The 25,209-nt window shown below is 49.3% G+C and overlaps 1 protein-coding gene across 2 annotated transcripts in view; it reads right to left on the bottom strand.

The window, feature by feature from the left end:
* The window catches only part of Iqsec3 (IQ motif and Sec7 domain ArfGEF 3), a 100,003-nt gene that overhangs the window by 34,728 nt on the left and 40,066 nt on the right, over positions 1-25,209 (bottom strand). The window contains exons 3-4 of one of the 2 annotated variants that reach the window (XM_050164093.1): positions 16,444-16,705; positions 210-1,306 (exon numbers count right to left, since the gene is read on the bottom strand). In XM_050164093.1, coding sequence (XP_050020050.1) covers positions 210-1,306; positions 16,444-16,705 — 1,359 coding nt within the window. Of the gene's footprint in view, positions 1-209; positions 1,307-16,443; positions 16,706-25,209 lie in introns of those variants that run through there. The other variant, XM_050164094.1, reaches the window with a different exon arrangement.

Genomic DNA, 25,209 nt, shown 5'->3' with positions numbered 1-25,209 from the left:
TTGTGAAAAACCTATGCTTGATGTGTTTGTCCTCGGGAAAAATATAGTATGTACTTCGTAAACATTCCCTGGGAGCTCTGGCGAGGGGTTTCAGCCCAGGCACAAACTGCTCTGAAGGACCCAGAGAAGATGCTGTCAGGTCTTGGTACCCTGCAAGTTTCCCCTCGGTCCCTCCCTCCGGTCCTTCTGGGGACCCCAAGGTCACTCACATGTTGAAGAGGTTGAGGCCAATGCGGTAAAGTCGTTTGCGCAGGGTGTCGGTGGAGAGAGTGGGGGACCTGCAGCTGGCTGGGTTCTCGCAGTGGTAGCGCGGCAAGCTTAGGATCACCGCCTGCAGGGCCTCCTTCGAGGCAGCAGCAGAAACCTCTGAGCCAGATTTGGCGGATTTGGTGGATGCGCTGCTACTGCTCAGCTGCTCAGAGTTTTCGCCCGCATCGGCCCCTTTCCCTGACTGCCCGGCCTCTTCCTCTTCCCCCGCTGCTTCCTCGGCCACAGCCTCCTCAACCACGGCCTCCGCAACCACCTGTTCATGTGCGCCCTGGGCTGGGCTCTCCACCACTTCTGAGTTCTCACCCGGGGGTTCCTCCTGTTCCGAGGCTGGGGCTTCCGAGACCTCCTGAGCCGCGGCATCCCCCTGCTCAGTTTGATTGGTCGCTGGCTCAGCTGTGGCCTGGGTGGTCTGTGCGCCCAGACAGTTGGCCACAGACAGGGCAGTGGAGGAGGAAACAGAGATGTTCTGGTTAGCGATCTGCACCGTGACATCCCGGAAAGCCATCATGAGGGTACCGCTGTGACCCTGCGGCAGGCCGCTGGCCTCATCTCCAGACCCTGGGCTACTCTCGGGCTCCCGTGCCTCGGCTTCCAGGCTTGGCTGTCCCGCACTCGGGTTCAGGGCCTGGTGGAGCTGGTACGCGCCACTCTCTTGCAATGAGCACATGGTCTTGAGACTCCAGGTGCTGAGGGCGTCGTCGATAGACTTGGCCAAGGACTGCACCTGTTCGGTGAAGGAGTCCTCCAGCTCGGTGAGCGACCCTGCGAAGGTGGGTGGCAGGGAGGGCGAGCGCCCCAGCGGCAGCCCCAGTAGTCCACAGCCCTCCAGGAGCGCCTTCTCCGCCACCAGGCTCTCTGCTGTGGGCGCCCGCACTTTGCGCAGCGAGATCCGCCGGGGCAGGCGGCTTTCCAGGAGCGAGTTACGGATCTTCTCAAAGTTCTTGCTGAGCTGGTACTGGCGGAAAGCGGTTTGGATGGTGCACGCGGCGCGGCGGGATACCAAGTGGCCCCCGTATTTGTGTTCTAGCATTTCAATCTGAGCAGAGACAGAGAGAAAGGCTCAGTCAGGGAAGGTGGAAGTAGTATGGATTAGATCAGTACAGCCCACCACAGTCCCCGGTGCACAAGGTGGCTTTACTGGGAGAAGACTCCAGACCAGGCAAGCCTGATATGCCAAGTCCTTAGCAAGACTCCTAGAGGCAAGATGGAGGAATACACTCGGGTTTGGGGAGGTTCCTTGTGGCAGTGGACAGAGGTGCTGGGATGGAAGTCCCGTTTATCTAATCTCCTAATTATTAAAGAACATTTACATCAGAGATGCATGTAGAAGTATTTCCCGAATTGCAATTGAAATTACGTAAAATGCACTAGCTAGCATGATATTAATATTAAGAAAACATTAATAAAGACCGTTGGAGCTTGGTGATGGTTGTATGGGAGTTTATTATATTGTTGTTTTCTGCCTTAATGCATAATTAAAAATAATTAAAAATGAAAAATTAAACAATGATGTTAAGATCAGTCAATCAAACAAAAAACAAAACTCTGGGCGCTCACTTCAGTGCATTGGGGTGCTTCTGTTTTCCCGGGAGTACCAAAAGCATGGCATCTGGGTTTGATCGTCTTTGCGAGGCCAGTCCCCGGTCCACATTTGGGCACGTGGGAAGTGGTCAATAAATGTGAATGTTATGAGGACAATGGCCCAAGAGCAAGCTCCCCTCCAGGGAGCATGTTTCAAATCACAGTTGTATTGATAGGAGCTGTGTAGCAAGGGCCTCACCTGAGCATCGCTCACCGGAGCATCGCTCCTGGCATTCCCGTGTTCAGGGTTTTGCCTCCCTTCCTTCAGTTCTGCCCTCCATCTCTGCCCCCCGACCCCCAGCCCCACTTAGGTTGCTATGTTCTTGCTTTCTCTACTTTATCAAAACTTCTCAAGAAAGGACTAGGGGGGACATTCCGCCCCACCCCACCCCCGGAAATGACTGACCATTGAACCATGCTCCTTGAAGAGCTTTGACTTTAGCCAAAGGGCCAGGCTGAAACTAAGAAGATAGGCTTGATTAGTATCATAGGCTCCTCGGTAAGCTCCTTGAATCTGTAGGAGTGAAAATGTGTACCCTGTCTCTGAAATTATGCCCTTCACTTATCCTTACCCTCGGCTTGCACACTCTCCTTCTGGAGCTAAAAGTCTGGATGAATGGACAGAGAGTAGGAGAGTCTCTAGGGCACTGACATTCCCACGTTCTCTGGGGATCTGGATGGGGGTGAGGCTGGGGGGAGCACAGGGGGGAGCACAGGTGGATTTGCCGTCTATGAAGCGGATGGAAAGGCAAGTCTCTCCCTCAATGCAGCACTGTAACTGGCTTCCTGATCTACTCAGCCCACCAAAGTCTGTGTGTGAGAGGGTGCAGGCTCTAAGCATTAGGAGGAAGCACTACAGTGACATCGGATCCCTGGGTTACAGGGGAGTCTTCAAGGCCATTTTAAAAAGCATATCAGAATGGACTTGGGGATGTAGCTCAGTGTCAGAGGCCTTGTCTAATTTGTGTAAGGCCATGGGTGTCACCCCAACACAGTTTTAGAAAGACTCATACCAAGTATCTTGTCTCTCAAATTACCAAACACTCAGAATAGCACATGCTTATTTTCTCGGGTTCTTCACATCTGGACACAGTTCAACTGGGTTCTCTGGGAAGGGACCTGCCCACCTGGGGCAAGGCTGCATCCCTGTTCTAGGCTTCAGTAGGCATGCTAGAGTTCAGCCCTGAGAACCCACAAAGCCATGATCTTCTTTTCTGCCTAGTATGATTGATGCGTGCAAGAGCCGGAACAGATCCCCGGGGCAGAGAGCGAGGTTTCTTAGAGGTACCCGTGGAGCTACATAGAGAAACCAAGTAGCTACCTTCCAACTGTGTGGTAGGTGGAATTCCAAGATGTTCCCAATGAGTCTTCATCCTGTGGTATATAATTCCCCCCCTTTGAATTTGAGGTGGTCTTATTAATATGATAGACATTATCCCTGCGAGCTTCCAGTATATTAGAAACCTATTTCCAACCAAGTGACTGTCAGTTAACAAAAGGGAAATCATCCTTGTGGAACACTTAACTATGTAAAGATGCGTTATATTTGCTTATGATGTGGAATATGACTTTAACTGTGTAAGGATGTGTTACATTTGTGTTTGCTGCATATCTTTAATCATGTAAAGATGGGCTGTATTTGTTTCACTTTGCCAGCCTAAGGTACCTGAGAGGTTTAATAAAATGCTGACTGGCCAGTAGCTAGGCAGGAGAGGGATAGGCAGGGCTGATGGGAAGAAAGAATAAATAGAAGAGAAGAAAGAAGAGGGTGAAAAGAATGAGAAAGAAAGGAAGGAGAAGAGAATGGGGGAGAAAGAGAAGGACACCTCCAGGATCAGAAACCAGGCAGCTGCCAGCCAGCCAGACACTGGAGGAGGCAGGAAAATAAGATGTACAGAAAGAAAGGCAAAAGATAGACAAAGAGAAACAGGTTAATTTAAGTTAAAAGAAATAGCCAGAGGGGGCAAGAGAGATAGCTCAGAGGTTAAGAGCACTGATTGTTCTTCTAGAGGTCCTGAGTTCAATTCCCAGCAACCACATGGTGGCTCACAACCATCTGTAATGAAATATGGTGCCCTCTCTGGCCTGCAGGTATACATGCAGACAGAACACTGTATACAAAATAAATAAATAAATCCGAAAAACAAAAGAGCTACCCAGAAATGAGCTTAAGCTAGGCTGAGCATTCATAACTAATAAGAAGTCTTTGTGTCATGATCTGGAAGCTGGTTGGTGTCCCAAAAGAAAAAGCCTGGTACAGTCCTGGTGGGTCTGATGCAATTGGGTAAACCTTTTAAAATAAGGCACAACTTAGGGTATATGATTTCCTGTGTGCCCCAAAGGAAGAAATTGTCATGTTGTAGAGAATTAGATGAACAGTACCCCTTTATCCCCGTTTTTAAAATCCTTTCTCAATGACCATGACAAACTCACTGAAGGTCCAGACTTTGTATCTCTTTCCCACTGGTCCATTTCTACTTCCTGGAGAAACCAAGACCCAAGAGTGTCTTGGCAAGTGATAGGATTCCATAAACAACTGAAAGAAGATACCTAAAAAGAAACCCTTTACCTAAGATAGTTCCAAGACGGTAAAGAATCTATCTGCTTGGTATAGCATTGCACTGGGTAGATTTTCTTTTCTTTTTTTCAACTTGACACAATCTAGGGTCATCCAGGAAGAGAAAACCTTTACTGAGAAAATGTCTCCATCAGATTAGCCTGTAGGCAAGTCTTTGTGTGTGTGTGTGTGTGTGTGTGTGTACCATTGAGTTTTATTGGGGTTACTGACAAGGACAGAAATAACTTAAAGACAGGTGTATCATCAAAGCCCACCCCAGCATGGACGACAGCTCACAGAGCTGGAAACTTAAGTACTCTGCACAGCCTGCTGGCAGCACAACAAACTGGAGAGCATCCTCTCCAGCTGCCCCTGGTCTAAACCTCTTCCTGGTAGCCTGGTTGGTTTCTGCTTGGTACAGGCTAGCTGGTCTGGTCTCAAAAGTCTCCCTGGCAGCTTGTCTTGTCTGAGTGACTCCCAGCATTCTTGTGAGAGTGCACGGGAGCTAGAGGCGTAGTGAATCTGCTCAGTTTCAGGGACTTCCTGAAACTATCTTGAGTTGTTTACCTTCTGTTTTAGGGAACTTTCCTAAAGGATAGAATGTTTTAATCTTGGAGGAACCTTATACAGCAGGGTAGCAGTAAGTAGTGATTTGTGGTTTGAGACGGAATAATACCTTTGTATCCCTTTTGTATCCTGTGAAGGAAATGTGGCAGACAATTGAGGACATGTTGAACTTTTTAAAGATTGTTAAATTTCTGCCCTGTAGGTAAGTCTTTAGGGAATATTCTTGAATAATGATTAATTTGGGAGGGTCCAGTTTAGTGTGATTGTGCCACATCCCTTGGTAGATATCCCTGAACTTGCAAGAAAACAGGCTGAGCAAGCCATGAAGGAAAGCCAGTGAGCAGCATTCTTCCATGGTCTCTGCTTTGGTTCCTGCCTCTAGGCTCCTGCCTTGGCTTCTCGCAGTGATGGACCGAGATCTCTAAGTCAAATAAACCCCTTTTCCCAAGCTGCCTTTGGTCATGATGCTTATCACAGCAATAGAAAGCAAGGAGATAATTATCATCACCCTCTGAGGCAGAAGACTGGCCAAGATGACTCCAGGAGGGTACACCTTCAAGCTCAATGTCTATACTGTTTGAAGAAACCAAATTTAGATTCTTGTTCCTGTCCTACCAAGTCCTTCCTACACATTAAAGTTTAAGTACGGTTCAAATCTGAAGTGTCTCCTAGGGGCTCATACTTTGAATGCTTGTCCCCCAGCTTGTAGCACTGTGGTTTTCTTTGGGCGGGGGGTGGAGAGTATAGAGCCTTTTAAGGAGGTGAGCCTCTATCTGGTAGAAATAGTAAGTAAAGACAGGTTATAGCCAGCCCTTCCTCCTGTCATGCTCTGTTTTCTGATGATGTGAGCAGCCCCTACCTCTATGATGCTACGAAGCTTCGTCTGCAATTATGGACCAAAACCCTCACAAACTGTGAGCCAAACTATATCTTTTTAAATTGTTTCTCTTAGGTATTGCAGTTACAGCAACACAAAACCAACTGGTACAGAAAACGGGTGCCACAGAAGAGCCTGTTACTGTAATTAAATCTGGTCATGAGGTTCTTAGGCCTTTGGAACTGGCTTGTCGGAAGCATTTGGAAGATTTGGAGAAAGGAGTTTAAGAATCCCTAGAATGCTGTTTGCAGAGATTAATCGGTTGATGCTTGCAGGGCTGGAATGCTGATGATATTGTAGATAGTAAAAAGACTGTGCTCATAAGATTTCAGACGGGAACAAGGACTCTATCGGGAATTGGGCAACTGCCTTTTGGATACAGTGGGGAAACATTTTGTTTGCATCCTGCCTGTACCCTGAAATTTTAAGTGAGCCTGAATTAAAAAGTTTAATGGGAATTTCAAGACAGCATAGGATTCAAGTTGGATAGGGTTATTGTTGAGCACTTTTAGTCAGGCATATAGTCACAATTTGGAGCAAAAAGCAGTGCAGAAATATACAAAAAACCTTGTCCAGAATAGCAGCTGTGCTGGATGGCTTTATATCAATGCCACAAACTAAAGTCATCTGTAAGGAGGGAACCTCGATTAGGAAAATGTCTCCATAAGATCGGGCTATAAACAAGCCTGTAAAGCATATTTTTTTAATTTAGTGATTGATGGGGGAGGGACCAAACCATTGTGGGTGCTGCCATTGCAGTCCTGAATTCTATAAAAAAGGAGCTTGAGTAAGCCATGAGGAGCAAGCCAGTAAGTTGCACCCCTCTGCAGCCTCTGCATCAGCTCCTATTTTAGGGTTCCTGCCCTGTGTGAGTTCCTGCATGGATGTGGGATTCCCCTCTGTATGCTGTGAATATGTTTCATTACTATTGGTTAATAAGGAAGCTGCGTTGGGCCTATTGCTGTGCAGAATAGGGCAAGGTGGGAATCCAAGCAGATAGAAGAGGAAAGGAGGCAGAGTCAGAGAGTTGGAGCCTACCAGAACCTTGCAGAACCTTGCAGTAAGCCACAACCTCGTGGTGATGCACAGATTAATAGAAATGGGTTGATTTAAGATGTAAGAGTTAGCTAGAAATATGCACAAGCTAATAAGCAAAGAAGTGTTGTAATTAGTATAGTTTCTGTGTGATTATTTTGAGTCTGGGCTGCGGGGAAATGAATGAGCAGTCTCCTTCATGGCCCTTCCTGCTTTCCATGATGAACTGTTTGTAAATGGGACTGTGAGAGAAATAGACCCTTTCCTCCCCAAGTTCTTTTCATCATGGTGTTTTATCACAGCAATAGTGACCCCAACTAAGATACGTTTAAAGTGGCAAGACCACCTGCTGGAGGCTTCAGGGTGTAAATGTTGCTTTCATTAGTTGAATAAAGAGACTGCCTTGGCCTTTTGATAGGGCAGAAACTTAGGTAGGTGGGAAAGACAGAACTGGATGCTGGGAAGAAGAGCAGAGTCAGGCAGACGCCATGAAGCTCCTGCCCGAGACGGACATATGTTAGAATCTTTCCCGGTAAGCCATGACCTCGTGGTGCTACACAGATTATTAGAATGGGTTAGATCAAGATGTGAGAGTTAGCCAATAAGAGGCTAGAGCTAATAGGCCAGACAGTGTTTTAATTAATACAATTTCTGTGTGATTATTTTCGGGGCTTAGCTGGCCGGGCAGTGGGATGCAGCCCACTCCTTCTACTACAACTTACCTTTGAAGAGAGTGTCACGGGGGCCCTCAACTTGTAAAGGACCTGCCTAGAGAGCTATTCTCCCAGGTTTAACCATACAAACTCTTGGAGGCTGTTGTAGTCGTGGTCTAAAATGGCCTGGCTACTGTTGACGCTCTTGGCACAACTTGGCATCGTTTACCTAACTGACATTATTTTGTAGGCATCAAGACTACAAGAGTACCTGAAGTCATGGAGGCTTGGACTAGACTTTTAAGGAAGGGCTGGAAGGTCAGTGGGGTCATATCCCTACCTTTGGGAGCCCCCGACCAGGGAGACGTGTGAAACTTTGCAGGTGAAAACCCGAGATACAGTAAGACCTCAGAATCCTAGAGATGCCAGCAGCATGGAGTATCTGTTTGCCTAGGAAGGTGATAGGCACTGGTAGAATCAGTCCAAGGAAGAGGCCACATGGATTTTAAGTATCCAGGCTGCCCAGGGGTGGTGGAACTCAAATGATGCCGCCATCTCCAGCAAGCTAGAAAACTTGATATATTCCCTAATGAGTTTTAGTCTTGCTGTATTCTGCCTCTTGTTTCTGTAGTCTCATCTCAAACACCCCCCCCTCTTGTTTGGAATAAGAATATTTATTTTGTGTCATTACAGATCAGGAGTATATAACTCATGTTTTAAACAAGAGGTTCATAATTTAGAGATTGCTTTTGAGTCTTAATGTGACCCTGCAGTGTAGAGCTCCCCCAACTTTTGGGGGGATATATTCATTGCTCATAGTGTTCTGTTTAATAAATACAGTTATTTTTAAATATATCATGTACTTTTACAGTATTTGCTTCCCCTTCCTTACTCTCTTTTGCTCCTGCTCTTCCAGGACTTGGGCTTGTGAATGGTGTTGGAATTGTTAAGTCTTGGATAAGCTTATACGCAAATGCATTTTGTATTATGAGATGCAATAGATAGAGCATTTTGACTTGAATGTAAGGTGGCCCCCACAGGCTCATATTTTAAATGTTCCTTCTTGAGCCAGTGTTATCATTTTGGGACATTACAGATCTTTTTGGAGGTGGAGTAGGGGTGGACCTTTGAAGGTTACACCCAGCATCTGGTTCTCTTCATAATCTGATCTGCAATGTTGTTAAGAGTCCTACCATGTGACCCTACCCTTGTGGAGTAAGTTGCTTACTCCATGCCTTTGTTGCTGTGATGGAACTGAAACTATGACCCCCCCCCCCGCCCCCGGCCTCCTTCTTCCCTTGAGTTGTCTCTGAGAGCCCGGTGGTCACAGTCACACAAAGACATAATGGAAAGAGAGCAAATCCAAGCACTGTGAAGGCAGAGGCTTCACTTGCCATTTTCACTGCCTGGTCCCCACTCCTTGGACAGTCTCCAATACACAGTCAGCATCCTATGTAGTGAGTAAATGAGAGAACAGGTTGCTTTTGTGAGTCTTAAAGTCCCCGTCTGAGGCAGAGCAAATGATCCCACAGCATCTATCTCCTGTGGACATTCCCTCATCTTTCTGTTTCTTACCTGCATTTCCAACCTCCATTCATCTATCTGCTGCCTGTCTCCTGCCTTCAGACCCTCCCCCAGTTCTCTGTTAGACTCTTCTACCCACAAGGCACCAGCTGGCCTTCTATTTCCCGGTGAGCCTCTTGGAGGAGTAGTGTATTCTCAGCCCCTTTCCAAACAGTCAGACTCTGATCTACCCTCTTGCTCTGCCCCTGTGTTCTTTGGTTTCTATGCACCCTACAACTTTGGAGGTCCTCCAAAGTGATCCCCAAGAAGGCCAGCTATGTGGCTTCATCAGCACCGGACCTTTTACACCTCTTCTCCCCTCCTTTCTGAAGCTCTTGGTGCTCCTCCTTGAGACTCCTTGACACTCAGAACTCTTGTCCCCAGTCAATCAATCCCAGACTCTAGCTACAGAGTCCCTAAGCATGCCAATCACAAATTATGTGCATAGCATTTTCAAATCTCTAAGTACATTTCAGTGTTTTTCCCCTAGCAATTTCAGAGCCTTCTCCATGGTTTCCATGTTGGGAATCTAAGAGAGCAGCTTTATGTTGGCTGATAATTAGCAGCTAACGAAGAGGAGAAGCATCCCAGGGAAAGCCTTTGTCAGGACTCTAAATAGAATCCCGGCCACTATCAGAATGCCACTCTAATAATGTGATGAACAAACATCACACAGGGAAACAGCTCCTTGTAGGACTTCTGTGCTGGTGGACCTTGGGCATGTCTGGGCCACTGCTCAGCCTCTCTTCTCAAGGTACACATATTCCCCTCTCTTCAAGACCTGTCTTAAATGTGCCTCTTCCAGAAAACCGTCTTCCCCTGCCTGCTCTCCAATTACAGAACGCTGCTCAAACTGGCCTTTGACACTCGGTTTTTCCATAAATTTGGGGGGATATTTAGACTACCCACCCTCTCTTTGTTTACTCTTCGCACCCCAGGTTCTATGTGGCCATCATTTATTTGAGACATTTGCTATGCTTCAGCTACCCCGAATACTCGAGCAGTGCCTAGCTGCTCATGGAAAGCACAGAAATTCAGTTGTTACTTCATTACCCTCTGCTCCATTCATTTTGCCCAGCCATCCCCTACTGGCTCCAGCTGTTTCCAGTACGGCCTTCCATCCTTTAAAGCCGCCCATAATGCTTGGACCTCTGCATTGTTCTGAGCTCTCAGCACTCCCATGCTGCCCCTCAAAGACATCCCTTCTGCCTGGGGCTGGACCAGTAAATGCCCGTGGTCATGAGCTAAAGTGAACTCTTTCCTATGCTTGGGGGAAATAAAAACCCAGACTTTCTCCCTGATCTAGGCTGAGAGCCAAATTCTCCATCTTTCTTTTCCCTTCATATTGCCAGGCAAATTCTCCTAGGACTGAGGAGTTCTGCAGTGTTCCAGGTCAGGCCCGCCCAGTCACCCCAACCCTATTCTTAACAGGGTCAGGTAGAGAGCTGAGAAGTGAGGGGACAGACAGGCTGGAGCGCTGGGGCTGGAGTGGGCTGGAGTGCTGGGGGATTGGGGGGGTCAAGGAGCAAGTCTGTTCACTTCTCCCTATGATTCATGGGGGTTTAACTGTGGACTGACCGCTCCCAAGAGAAAGATCTCTTAGCTTCTGTCAGGAGTGAGGGGTTCTCACTGTCATTGGAACATGCTCCCTCTTTTCAGAAACCAGGCCAACCAAGCTTGATGAAGGTCCTGAGAGAGGGCAGCAAGTGAGGGTGGAGAAAGAGGTGTTGGGTGGGGGAGGAGTCTGGACTGGGTGAGGGCTTCTTAATCACCATAGAATCTTCGTCCTGTCCCGTGATGGATGGAGATAGAGACAGAGACCCACATCAGAGCACTGGACTGAGCTCCCAAGGTCCAGTTGAAGAGCAGAAGGAGGGAGAAGATGAGCAAGGAAGTCAGGACAAGGAGGGGTTGGTCCACCTACTGAGACAGTGTGCCTGATCTAATGGGAGCTCACCAAATCCAGCTGGACTGGGACTGAAGGAGCATGTGATCGAACCGGTCTCTCTGAATGTGGCTGACAATGGGGGCTGACTGAGAAGTCATTGGCAAAGGCACTGGGACCTGTTTCTACTGCATGTACTGGCTTTTTGGGACCCTAGTCTATTTGGATGCACACCTTCCTAGGCCTGGATAGGGGGGGCTTGGACTTCCCACAGGGTAGGGTACCCTGCCTTCTCTTAAGGCTGGAAGGGGAGGGAGGAGGGTGAGTGGGAGAGTGAGAAGGGAATGGGAGGAGGGAAGGAAGTGGAAATTTTTGAATAGAAAAATAAAAAAAAAATAAAATAAGAAAAGTGAAAAAAACTGAAGGAGGGTTTCTTCTGGTTTGATGTTTCTCAGCTGAGAGCATTAAAGCCAGTCATGTTATGCGTCTCTGGAACTTGGCAAAGCAAAGTCAGACATCAGCCCGAGAGCAAGAGACCCCATGTGCAGGGCTGCTCTATGACAGGTCAGGCTGTGTGCATTGACTGGTGGAATCTATACAGTGTACTGTGATGGGCAGAGATGGGAAGGTGCCTTGGTCTTCCCATCCGAGATATGGTACAGTGACAATGTGCCAGTCTGGGAAGCAGTGCATGGCAAAGGCTTTGCACTCTGCCTGACAGAGAGCCAGTGCTTAGATAGCCCTGGGTGGCACCTACATGCGCACCACAGAAAGACTCATTCTGTGACTGAAATGGTTGTGTGCTTTGTATCAGTGTCACCAGGACCAGCAGTGAGCAGAGGGCAGCAGTGTGACACCCTTCTCTGAGAATGAAGCCGAGTTGGACACCTCCTGCGTAGCCACGTCTTCGCTCCCATCCTGACAGCCTGGTCCTCTGGTTCCTTCTTACTCAGGGTAGAATCTCACCTCTGGAGCGAGAAGGAGCCTAGAGACACTTCAATACAGTACCCGAGTTCACTAGTGAGGAAACCGAGGCTCAGGGAAACCTCGTCAACCACTTCTTGGCCAGGTGCCCTGGGGTGAGGCTGAACTTTGTAGATTGGGGTCTAGAAGATACGCTAAGAAAGGGGACAGACTGTAACATCCGTGGAACATGGATTGGGGACAATCCCTGGATGCTTCTGACCATACCTCTATGGCCCTGAGGTTTGGCCAGATCAGGGAGCTCTACAATTTGGACAGCCAGACACGATGGCCTATTCTGCAGCCGAAACAGAGAGCAGCGTGCAAACTTCTTAGAGAGCTGGAGGATTTGGGAATCACACTGGAACCTCTATAGTATAAAGGGCATGGAGTCTGTACCCCTGCCACAGTGGCTTTACTAGAGTAGTGGTTTTCCTCATCCCTATGGATCATACATGCTTACACTTTCTGTCTCTCTAAACTGCAGCCCTAAGGATCATTACAAGAAGTGAGCAGACCAGGGAAGAAGGGGTATAGGGTAGTAGTGTCAGAGGGCCCCTTCCTGAGGTAGGGTCTTGGGGAAGGGGTCAGTGAGGTGCAGGGAAGCTTGGGGAAGATCTCTTTCATCCACTCATTCCCTGGCTGAGCTTTCCCTAGAATCCAGGGACTGTGCTGAGCGCAGGAGAACAGAGATGGCCAAGGGCAGAGCGGCAGCTAGTGTACCACTCTGGGACCACTAGCTCTCCATGTGGACTGTACTACGACGTACAATCCTTGCCCCCACCCGCACCCCGTGAGTGTTCAAAGCATAATCCGCTCAGCTCTGTCAGAGCCAGAGAACAACACAGTCCTTGTCTGTAGGAGTGGACAGCTACGGGACAGCAGCGTTCCTCATGGTGCTCTTGCACAAGGGCTCACCCAGCCTGGGGCTTCTGGATGAGACAAGTGTACGCTGAGACCACCCGAGGAGCACAGTGGAGCCCGCTTGGGTTCGGCGCTTCCAGTGGAGGAAGCATTGTGGATGGGGGGCCAGAGGCAAAGGCTGGCCAGGGGACTCAGGGGCTGTGAATAAGAGCAGCAGGGACCCTGGTGTGGGCTCGGGTCTGCGGCAGGCGAGCCAGGGAAGCTTTTGTACTGCACATAAAGGTGGCCATCAAGGGTTTCGAGCGGAGAGCTGCAGTGATTAGAAGTGCACTTTGCGGAGATGACTCAGCCAAGCTGTGGCAGTCAGGTGGGAGAGGCAGAGCTGACGCTGGAGCTGGCAGGAGGTGACCTGGGGGGGCGCAGGCGAGAGGGAGGCTGGCCTGGCTTCCAGTGCAGCGGTGGACAGGGTGGGGTTTGTGGGGACATTAGGGACAGGCTCAGTAAGGGTTGAGGATGGAGATGATAGGAGGTAACAAGGAGCCAGAAAAATGCTTCTGGGTCTGGGTTGGCTGACCGGGAAACCTCGGAGGTGGAGGAGAGGGGAGGCCATGGTTACCCACAACCTGAAGCCTGAAAACTGACAGATTCCATATGATTGTGGGTAACCACAGGGTCAGAATACCAAACCCTCTCTCTATAAGAGTTCTAGTTAGGACCTGGCTTAGGCTTCATGCTCATTCCTGTTCCTCTTCATCACGAAGTCTTCCTCCCACCTTTTCATTCTCTGAACATCTTTTAAATCGTTGTTCTTTTGAGCAACATCACTTGAATTTTCCTGATATCTGATATTTCCATACATTTAAATTAACTTTTCTTTTCCAAGACAGGGTTTCTCTGTGTAACCCTGGCTGTCCTGGAACTCCCTCTGTAGACCAGGCTGGCCTTGAACTCAGAAATCCACCTGCCTCTACTTCTCATCTGCTGGGATCAAAGGAGTGCACCTCCATTGCATGGCTTAAATTAACTTTTAAGTTGGCCCAAAAGTAATGAGCATTTTCATACTTCTTTTTCTTCTGTAGTAAACAGGACTTTTTACTAATTTTAAGACACCCCTTCCCATCGTTTAATTTCACCTCACTGTGGTGCTGGGGACTGAACCTAGAACCCTACAAGCTACATGAAGTTCTACCACAGAACACAGTCTTACTACCAGGTGCTGTGTTGGGTACGGGGTGGGGGGGGATGATGAGAGGCCAAAGAAGCTTCCAGAGAGGTGGAAAGTAAGAGGCCAAGGGAGGAGAGCTAGGAGGAGGGAGAACTGTGGAGACAGAAGCAAAGGGGAGTATGCAAAGCCCCAGAGATACATGTGGGGTTGTTGAGGCCCAGAGAAGTCAAACAGCTTGCCCAAAGTCACACAGCTCTTTAGTAGAGAAAAGAAAAGTTCAGTTTGCTGTAAACATGGGCCATGTTTCAGTAATCTTGCTCTGGCCTCAGTCTGCCTTAGCCCCCTGCTTCTCCAGCCTACTCTACCTATGGTTAGTCTAGAAAGATACAAAATCCAGGGGAGGGCACTCTCTCTAAGGCTGAGTGGCCTGAAATGCATGCCTAACTGTTAGAATTTGATGGAACACTACTAACAGGTCACCAGTCCCATCCGAGTCTGTCACAGCCCCCGTTTCTCATCAAGTCACCTAGCACTCAACTAACTTCCGCTCAAGCCAGGTTCCCCTGGATTGATGGGATATGACCCAATCCCTCTTCTGGCGGGGGGCGGGGGGGGACAAGAGACTTGACCTTTCTCCTTGGTGCTCTGCTGCTTGTTGCTTCACATATCATAGTTACTAAAAAATAATACACACTCTATACTACATCCAAGACACTTGGCTGGATGCTGGGGAAGGTACAAAGATGGTTCCTGCCTCAGAGGAGTGGAGAGACCCATGGAGTTTGGGGGGTGTTAGCAGATGGCCCTTCCCCCAGACCACACTGTCTTGATCCCCCTAGAGCTTCATCCAGTAATAAAGAGACCAGGATGGCATGGGCCAGGCATCTACACTCTTCTATAAGTCTAATCCTTAAGCTGAAATGTTCTCTATCAGTGTCTATATTTTTCTGGAATGATAGAAAATGCGGGTCATCAGTTTTCTGCACCTCATCCCTTCCGTATCTCAAACTCACATTCTAATCTATGGTTTCTTTACACGACCACAACCTGCTCTCTTTTCCTTCTTCAGGGACCTCTGGAGTTCTCATTTGCCATCCAGAATGCAGAAGATCCAAAGATCCTGAGGAGTGTGCGGTTCAGGACTGCCGGCTGGCCACCGCATTGTCCTGTGGTTTATGGGATCTGCTCGGAAGGGTCCCCGAAGGCTGGGTGCAGCTCCCTCACTAACAGCAGAAGTCTGTGAGATCACACTCAACCAGAGCCCCAAGCTCCTGCTCCAGGGCCATGTTCTCATCCAACACACAAAATATGGGCACTTTGGGCATCGTAATCTGGGAGCAGGATTTTAGAATCCTTCCTATTTTCTCTGACTTATTTTCATTTGAAGCATCTTTCTGTCCATTTTTAAAAAACAAATCTTGGCTTCAGTTGTTAAGGTTCTTGGCGACTGTGCTTCAGCCTTATCTCACGAGAAAGCTTGGTACCTGGAGCGTTCATGTTTTTATCCAGTGCCTTCTCAAAACAAGGAACTGGGCAGGACCAAGGACAGCACTGTCCCTGGCCATAGACCAGACAGAAAATGCTGGTGGTGTGGGGTTCTGCTTGCAAATTCCACTCGTGAAAACCCCACCTGTCTGTGCTGTCATCTAATCCACACAATCCTGTCTTGTCACATAGCTCTCACGAAGGATTTTGTCAAAAGCTTTACTAAAAGTCAGGCACATCACCCACCGCTGGTCCCAAACCAGGACGATAGCTTGGCATCAGCGTCCTTCAAAAGGAATGAAGTCAGGTTGGCTTTCCTCCATCCTACTGGCTTCCTGAGATTTGCCTTGTCCGCAGGCCAAGACTGGGTCTTTAGGGCCTACACATGATAGAGCTAGCAGGGCTACTGGCAGGAACTGAAGGTCTAGTTCCCAGTTTTGCTGGTGAGGAAAGCAAGGCTCAAAGTGTTTTGTGGGCATTCCTGAAGGAACAGTGAGGACTGGAATCCATATCTACCTCTCTGAGTTCAAATCTCTTTCTTGATAGATTCTAACAATTACACCTCCCTCTAAGCAGGTGTCCCTTTCTCAGTAGGGAGGCTCTGATGCCTTCAACTGTATCAGCCTTGGAAATCGTGCCCACATATACACTTGTGTGTGTCTTAGAATTAGGCTACTCTTGGGAGGCAGGGGAGTAAGGCTATTTCTTCTGGGTAAAGTGGAAGTTTACACCTGTAAAGGGCAGAGCCCCTGGATATACTAGCTATATGGTGCAGGGCATGAATCACTCCAGGTAAAGGCCTGATGGTGGTTAAACATGGCCTCCCGAGGAACTGGGGTCTAGGAAAGGACAGGTAGGTAGTTTAGCCGAGGAGAAACATTGACAAGAAGTGTGCCTGTGGGTCCCTGGCACCCTGGACAGCCCCCAAAGGCAGGGCCCTTCACCACCCTCCCCGCCCCCCTAGGAGGCCCTGGGTACCTGTTTATTCTTTAGGTCAAGGGAGAGTTCGTACTCGGAGGCAGCAGGGGTGTGGGAGCAGAGCGCCGTCGCCAGGGCAGGCTGCTGCTGGCCAGGGGAGGCCGCGCGGAGGGGGCCAGCCCGTGGGGAGCCCCCCGCCCCCGGTCGCTCCTCCTCCTGCTGTAGCTCCTGGGCTTGAGCCTTCGGGGCATGGGCACTGGGTCTGCCGGCTGCCACCGCGGAGTCCTCCATGCCCCCACCGGCCTGGGCACAGGAGCCATCACTGTGAACAGAAGGCAACGGTGCTCGGTTGGGGGAAGGGGGGAGGGTGCATGTTGCCTGACCTGCCTGTTTCTAGTCCTTTCCAATGAGAGGGACTAATGGATATCTCTTGCTGCCCCCCTTGGAAAGGGCTCTTATGGCTGGAAAAAGCCCACGGCAGGGGTAAACCTGAGTTTGGAGGGCACCCAGGTAGAGGGAGTACCTGGAGCTAGGACTCAGAACAGGAGCAGAATGGTGAAGAGTGACTGGGCTCACATCTGGGATCTGTCCTCTTAGCAGCTGGGCTACCCTAGCAGGTTACTTACTGACCCTAGTCTGGAAACGGGCATCTTAACTATCCAGGCCTGGCGGGAAGTGGAAAGGTGTAGTTACTGCCCACCTTAAAACCGTCCGGCTGTGGACACTGCTACACACGGTATTAACCACTGCAGTGGCCACTGGTGTGGCTCGAGTCATTGGTTGGGGGGCTTAGTGGGACTTGCTACATCTTTAGACTTCCTCGGTGAGTCCAGGAGAGGGAATGGCTATCGGCTCTTTCAGACCTTCATTTTGGGACTGGGCCTGTAGAGAGGAGGGAGCATGCACTGCTGGGTTTAGGGGGCCTCTGTTCTTTGCTGGCTCCCCTTTCCTCCCTTGGAGCCCTCAGCAGGTCGAGCCATTACTGCCTTCCTGTTGCCTACCCTAAGAACACGGGGGATTAGTAACCTGCGCTGCTTCTTTCTCTACTACCCTCCAAGCTCTGCCCTACTTCACGGCCCAGGGCTAAGCCCTTCCTCTAAGCTCCTCTGGATGGCTGTAGTTTCCCATTCTGTCTCAGAACACCGAGAACCATCCTCAGAGGGTCCTTGTGTACTGCACTGTAGAGAACAGCGGGTGTAACTAACAGCTGGGCGCCAGCTTCAGGCCCCACCACTGTGTGGCGCTGGTCACGTTGCTTTGCCTCTGAGCCTTGGGGTCCTCATTTACATAACCAGGGTCAATACCAACCTCAGTGAGCTACAGTGAGGAACACGAGAATCTAAATATAAGGTGTTTAGCACAGGATACACACTGAATAAAAACTCTTCTCTCTACACTGTCCCTTCTTAGAGGCCAAGGCATGAATTCTATTTGATTCTTTTTTCCCCACTGAGAGCTATGCAGATGACAAATGTACTATAAGTGTTACAGGTGTATAATATGAAGAGAACCAAGAGCCTGGGGAATGGCTTGTGCAGCAGACGGTATCAGAGGGTTAGGATTAGAAGAGGCCTGAGGGCCATACAGCGAAGCCCTCCCAACTTTACAGGCCAGTGAGGTAGGTGCTCCTGGCACTGGAGAGCTAGGAAGCCTCAGGATTTAATTCTTCCAAGACTAACCCTTTCCAAAGGTACCTCAAACAGTGTCAGAAGGCCCCTTCTGTGTTTTCCCTGACCTTAAGGAGCAGAGATACTCCTTAGAGCACCCCAAACCCCAGAGGTGGAATGGAGAACCCTCTTGGCCGTGTCTCTATCAGTTGTCCCAGCCTTCCCTGCTCCCCACAGATAAAGAAGAGCTCATGGGTGTGTCTCAGCTGCATGGAGCCTCCCTCGACAACACAGCACTCTGCTCTACCGCTGCCCTTGTCGCCACCAGACAAACTCCATGGATGGAGTACTCTAACTCTAGACATCTTGCATGTTTTCTCACTACAGTCAGCAGAAAGTCCTTTTGACCACCTGACCTCATCTCCTCTTGCCTTGGCATATATATCCCCCCCAAATGTATGGAAATGGCCCTTTCCCCATGTATGGAGGGCACCTTCCCTGCAGGGCTGGGCAGGAACACTCCCTCACCATCTTCTCTTCAGCTTGTCATTGTTTCGGTCTTGGCCCTGACATCCAAGACTCTAGGGAACTGAGGACCGCTCAGGGCTACAGAACCATTGTCTTTCTTTGGCTGTTGACATGCGCCTGACAGGAGGCTTCACGGAGTTGTTAACCTCTAACAGCCGTGCTCTGCCAATGGCAGTGTAGGTTGGTGGGTAGGTCCTGGCTTTGCCTTCTTTCCCGTGGGCTCACCCATGAGCAACATGATGCAAAGTGGCCACGAGCCCCCCCGAACTGCTCTCACCAGCACGGCCAAGATCAGAGAGTGGAGGGAGACAATCACGGCTTCACTGCCAGGAAGTATGAATCATAATTCGGCTCTGTTTCTTACTATATGACCTTGGTCCATTTAGCCACCTTGTTTGTAGTTCTATCCATTCACCTACAGAATGTAGAAGTACCTTGCAAGGTTGCCACAAGGAACAGAGAAAGCATATATTTCCTGCCTGGCATACACCGGGACCGTAATAGAGGGAATGGTTTGTTTCTGAGCCAAAACCGCACAACATGAGATATTCTGAACTAGAAGGTATTTTCCCCCATTTGGTCCTTTGTCGACCTTCACAAAACTGAGCAGCAAGGTTCTCCATGTAACATATGGCCTCTGTCAGCCCTCCAGGTGGACTGGCTTCCTTGAGGCTCATCTGACCCCTGTTCTGTGCATGGAGAAAGAGGCCCTGGTTTTGAGCATTGTCATCTATGGGATTATTGGCTTCCTGTGCTCACTGCCTCCAAGCAGGCTACTTGGATGTACCCATCACAATGTGAGCTTCCCTGGATAGGCATTGTCCAGAGTCCATTGTGTAAATTTGTGATTTGGACCCTTGGGTAGGGAACAGAAGTATCGTACATGCTCAGAGCCTTTATTTTGCGTCTAAGCATCAACAGAATGGGCTCTGACCCTGTTTAGACTAATTTTCTTTAAATGCTGGAATTTCTTCCTAGAATCATCCTGTTACATTATTGCAGATGGAGGACTGCCTATGCAACCAAGAGAATATGATCTTTGGTGCACAGCCCTTGTACTTGCACCCAGAGTAATGCTTCTTCCAGGACACAGGCTGTTTCTGCAGCTCAGGTCAGGTTCTAGGCAGCCTAGCCTTAACCAGGGTTTTAGAAATGAGTCATTCACTCATTCTGCAAACAAAATAGCTTCATTCTAGTCTTGCCCCTGAGTGTCTAGGAGGTGTCTAGGTGACCTCAGCTCCCTTGGGCCCAGAAACAATGCACTTGTCTGGGAAAATGTTAGAATGTAAGTGAAACTGTTCTCTAGGTTCTTCCTTGGCCATGGACACCCAGTTGAAAAGGCAAAAGAGTAGAATGTGGGTGGCAGCAAAGGAAACTCTGGGAAAGCTTTGATAATGCCCATGTGACATTTGGCCCTATGTATACAAGGGTCCAGGGCACCAATAATGACCAGCCCATACTTAATAGTGCATCATTTATAGATGCTCAGAGGAACATCACACATGATCAACAGAAGATGATCCACGTCTTGGAACTAGCCATCACACGTGAAGAAGGTCACTCAGGTGGGACACTGGCCTGTGGTTTGAGGGTCACTAGATACCTGCTGTGCATGCCTGATTCCGGCACATACCAGCATATGTAAGTCTTTCTGGCGTTTTTGTGACTTCTCCACCTGTCTGCCGTGTCTATTATTACAGCCCTTCCTGAAACGCAGTGTTTTACTGTCAGTCCTCTGCTCAGAAACTCCTCAGTGATTTCTGGGCTGGAGGAAGAAGTCCATTTACAAACACTCCCAATGGACAACCTTGCCACTCCATCCACGCTGCCACCAAGTCTGCTGAGCCCTCTCAGAGCAGCGTGCACCTCACAGGATCCTTCTCTTTCTGCACATCCCTTCCACCCACACCTTCCTCTTTCCTGTGAACTCCTTCGGTCCTCATTTAGTGACTGTGGGAAGAGCTGATCCTCCTTCTACATCCTGCATCTCACCTTCAGACAAGCAGGTTTTGACAATCGATTCTCTTTCAGCAATGACATTCGAGTTATTCACCAATGTGTCTCTATTCTCCCCTAGACTTCTGAGCACCACCCCCTGCTTAAATCAGGTACTTATTACACTGGGTTGGCTCCTAAGATGTGTGTAATAAATGTTAATGGGTAGATGAATGGACAGGTGGGTAGATATATATATTGCTTAATATTTACTATTTATCCAAGGGTGCAGATGCTAGAAATGCTTTAGTGTGTGCCACTCCAACTGTCCCCAAGGAAGTATTCTTGCCTGTCGGCTGAGAGTGCTGTGGCAGAGTCTCTTTGGTTATGAATGCTATCATCCCGACCATGAACTATCTGAGCAATAGAGAGCTATCTGTCCCCGAGTCACATCCTCCCCAGGAATGCCCACATGACCAACTAAAATGGGGCTCTGGAAGACCACTGGGACAGTTTTAGGACCTTTTAACCACCCCCATTTATTGTTTATGACAGAATTGGCCGAGACTGGTCATCTTTGTGCACTTGGCCTCTACTGTGTCCCTTATTGCTCCTCCATGGAGATCACCCAACTGCATGCAAGTCAGCAGCTGGCCTCTGGAGGTCAGAGGTCAGAGTGTGCTCACCTAACTCACAGTGGAGGCCCAGCTTGCTGCTGCTCCTCTTTTCTCAATGGATGATCGTTGTCTTCTGTTCTCAGACCTACAGATCATTTCCCAGATCCAAGAGCCTTTGCTAAAATCCCTGGGTTCTCTGTTACCTAGGAAAATGCCTACACTCTCACATCTGCCAGGTTTCTCCATCACATCAGTGCTGTAGTGAATTCATGCACGTGCCTAGGTAGAACACTGATTCAGAGCAATGGTCCTGGAGAAATGTCTGTGCCAAGGACTGCAGGTAGAAGTATCACACAGCTTTGCGGAGACTTGTCGCTGTCTCTGGTGCTGATGAAATGCTTTTGCAAAGGTCAGAGAGCTTGAGAGGGGTAAGAACCCTGCTGTGTACCTAAGGCTTCTGCACCTTGTTCCCTCATCTGAAAAGTGGGGCTGTGGTTCTTTTCCTTTCCAGAGAGCTGAAGATGGTTACCCCATAGGTAAACCTTCTATAGGGAGCAGGCGAGAAAAGAGAGAGTATGGCAGACTATGTCCACATAGCTCTGAGCTGACTCAGGAAGCTAGTGTCCCCTCTAGGCTCCTTAGTGGGCCCTGGCAGGTCATACTTTGCAGTGTCAGGAGCTGGAGGGGACAGAAACAGCTGAAATACAGGATAGGGAATGGGAGCTTTGATTGCAGAGGGGACCACCTCTCCCCAGGCAGAGGCTAGCTTGCACACAGTTGCAATAAAGTAATGAGCAAGCATGCAGACCTCAAGGGGTCGGAGGCAGCAGATGCTGGCCTCTGGAAAGACAAGATGCAAGATCTTTTCCTACCACTGCAGCATCTGTAACAGTAATTACAGAGACCTGGCTGGAAGGGTTTGGAAGGCTGGAGGACTCCTCCCTCAGACTGTGGCTCCTCCTGAGGACCTGGCCACCCACACTAGGTTACTCCCGACCCTGCCACTCATTCTCAAAGCTCTTCTGGGACAAAGAAACAAAGCATTCTCTAGACAAAAGCTAACAACGTGCCTTACATCCCCTCAAGATTTTTTATCCTTTACTAAAACACTTTTTTTTTCTCCTTTCTTCGAATCAATAGAATTGCTTTAGATGGTCAGAATGAGTATAGGAAGCCAAGTATTTTCTCTTGCCCCAGATGGGATCAGGGAAGGGCTGAGATTAAAGGGAAGTCCAGAGTTAGTGACAGACAAGAACCAAGTCGGGGGATAGCCTGTCAAAGTAACCCCTAAGGTAAATCAGGGAATAGACTGGGAAATCCTACTCAGGGTGGGCAGAACAAAGCCGGGGCTGATCTCATTCCTCCTTCTGAGTTCTCTGGTGTGGGGATACTACTCTACCTTAGTGAACTGTGTTTCCTTACCATGCAGCAGTGTTTTAGATAAGATGCCTCAGTATCTGGAAGGAGGGAGAGGCTGGCTTCCTGGTTCTGATGCCACGTGCACCACCAGAGGCCACACCCTTCCATCCCTGCTTATGCTCCTACCCTCAGCCCACCCCAGATCCCTGTGCAGAAGCCTCCTCTGTCTTCCCTAGAGCATTTAATACAAGCCAAGCCCACTTGGCTCATCCCCTAGCTCCTTGACCACCATGACCCAAGCTGGAAGCTAAGTCTGTGGTAGAAACCATGGGGAGGGCTTCTCTGTTTCAGGGACTGATGGTGGTAGCCTTTCTTCACCCTAGGGTCCCCAGAGAGAAGTTATTTTTTTTTCTCCATGTTGGCCTCATGGAAGCTTTGACCTTATAGATGCCCTACAAGTGGTTGGGGGAGTTTGCTTTGTCTCTGGGGATTTTCTGTCCAAGGGATAATAACTTCTTGTCTGGGCTCTAGCCTTCGCCCTACCCAGGCCTATCATGCCCAGGTCATTTATCAAGATGGCCACAGCTGGCTAGTCTTGGTGGTAGGCTGGAAGTTCCTGCTTTATCTGTGCAGTGACTGCCATGTCCTATGACACTCCAGGTAGCTTGTCTGGATGCCTCCTTTGGACATTTTCTCTCCTTGATCCCAAGCTGACCTTGTTTCTTACATTCATTGACACTGAAGTCTTCATGCATGTCATAAGCATGTCATAATCATGATGGGTTGTCTGAGACCCTCCTCTGCCCTTTGTCACCACACAGCACAACTTCACATGGTCCTATTTCTCAGTGCCTGCTGGACAGCTCAGATGCACTCCGCACCCCTGGCCTTGTCTTGCCTCCTCTGTCAGTTAGTTCTCTTATCCCAGGAGGAGGAATCTCCTACCTTCCAACACCCTTGTCTCCCTGAGCTTTACGACAAGCCTCCAGAGCCTTCCCGGAACATTTAGCCCAATGTTGTGTCTCAGCTGGTTCATGCGGCACTTAAGATTTCCAGCTGTGTACACACTGTGTGACAATCCCAGCATTTGATGCCGAGGACTTAATGGCCTCACCCACTAGAACCCTTCACAGAGCTTGTCAGGGTGACTACCCACACCTTGTGCACATGACTCACTCATGGGACAGGGCAAGGGGTTGTATCCTCTAACCTGTAGAGCCCCTTCATGGTGCTCTCTTCCTGTTCCAACCCGGGTCATCCACTTCACCCCTACTTCAATGTCCCTGAGCTATTTCCGAGGAAGGAAGCTGCTCTCAGCCTCAGTATGACCACCAGTCCCTAACAGGTCTCTTCCATGGAAAATGTGACCCAGGGACCTGTTGAAAACTGTAGCCTGGTACCTGCTTTGGTTTGAATTGCCAATGCCACCCCCAGACTCAGAGTTTGAGTGCTTAGCCCTCTGCCGGGGGTACTGTGGAGCTGTGACAGCCAGCGAATCTCGGTTGTCGATGTGGTGAGGTCTTGACTCAGATGGAGATGGACTTCTCTGCAGGCCCACGGGGGATTGTTTGATTAGAGCAATTGAGGGGAGAGTTCTCTCACCATTCTCTGGGCTGGGATCTTAGACTATGAGAAGGAGAAGGGGAGCTGGGCACACTTCATGTTTCTCTGGGTGCGATGAGGCCTGCTGCCTCAGCCTCCTGCTGCTGGGATTTCCCCACCACATGGACCCGAACCTCAAATTAGGAGCCAAATTTATTCTTTACATTGCATCTGTCAGGGTATTTTGACACAACGGCGGTCAAAGTAACCGAGACAGGAGACTCGAAGAGCCAGGGCCCAGCCTGCAGAGGGGAGACACTAGGAGCAGGCCTTTGGAGGATACACTCAGCCTCTTTTGCAGCTCCCCATCTCACCATAATTTTAACAACCCCCACAAAAGCTTCCAGTGCCATGAAATGTGTTGCTCCGCCATACTGTTCCCTCCATGATGAACTGAAAACCCTTGGAAACCACGAGCCAAAACAAATCTTTCCTCCCTGAAGTGTTTCTATCAGATGCTGTGGTTAAGACACCAAACTAATTACTGCTGGACTCTGCAGAGTTGGATGTTCAGGATCACCAGCAGGGTAGGACCTGGGTTCTAACACCGCCGTAACTATGGAGCAAGACTCTTCACTGTGTTCCTGGACTTCCGTTTAGTTTTCCTCCTGCGAGGCTTTTTGTCCCAGCCTGGTCTTTCTTGCTCCAGTGGGAAACACAAGCTACGATATCAGACAGGCTCCACTATTTCCCTCAGTCCCAGTGGGAAGGGATGCCAGGCGCTGTGGCATCTGAGACGATGGGCATTGTCCCAAACCTCTCCACTACATATTGACTTTGGGAGGAAGCCTTGGAGACCCCAGCTGGCTCAGCAGCTGTGGGGGCAGGACTGAACCATAAACCCTTGAGATCCAATTGATTTCTCATTTCCGAGGAGCAGACAGGCGAGCTCTGGGCTGGCAAGGAGACTTTTCTGATACAATGCCTAGCTCTCTAAATCATCCCAGCTTCCATGGTGACATCTCAGGCATGGTTTAACCTCTCCGTGTCCTGCCTGATGTTGAGAAAAATCCCCCAATCTGTTGCTCTAATTCCCTGGCGTTCATTTGGGACACCCCCTTTTATGATCTCTGCAGCATTTTGATCCCCTTATTTAGAGCCTGTCTTGAATGTTGGACTCTTTTCAGCCAGTACCCCATTAGTCATAGGTGAGAAATTTGGATGAGGTTTTCTGCCTG

This window comes from Alexandromys fortis, unplaced genomic scaffold (assembly GCF_014885135.2).
Source record: "Alexandromys fortis isolate MF-2015 unplaced genomic scaffold, M_Fortis_MF-2015_v1.1 scaffold_150, whole genome shotgun sequence".
Taxonomy (NCBI): domain Eukaryota; kingdom Metazoa; phylum Chordata; class Mammalia; order Rodentia; family Cricetidae; genus Alexandromys; species Alexandromys fortis.
Note: the sequence above shows the minus strand (reverse complement) of the source record. Positions and strands in the feature narration are given on the sequence as shown.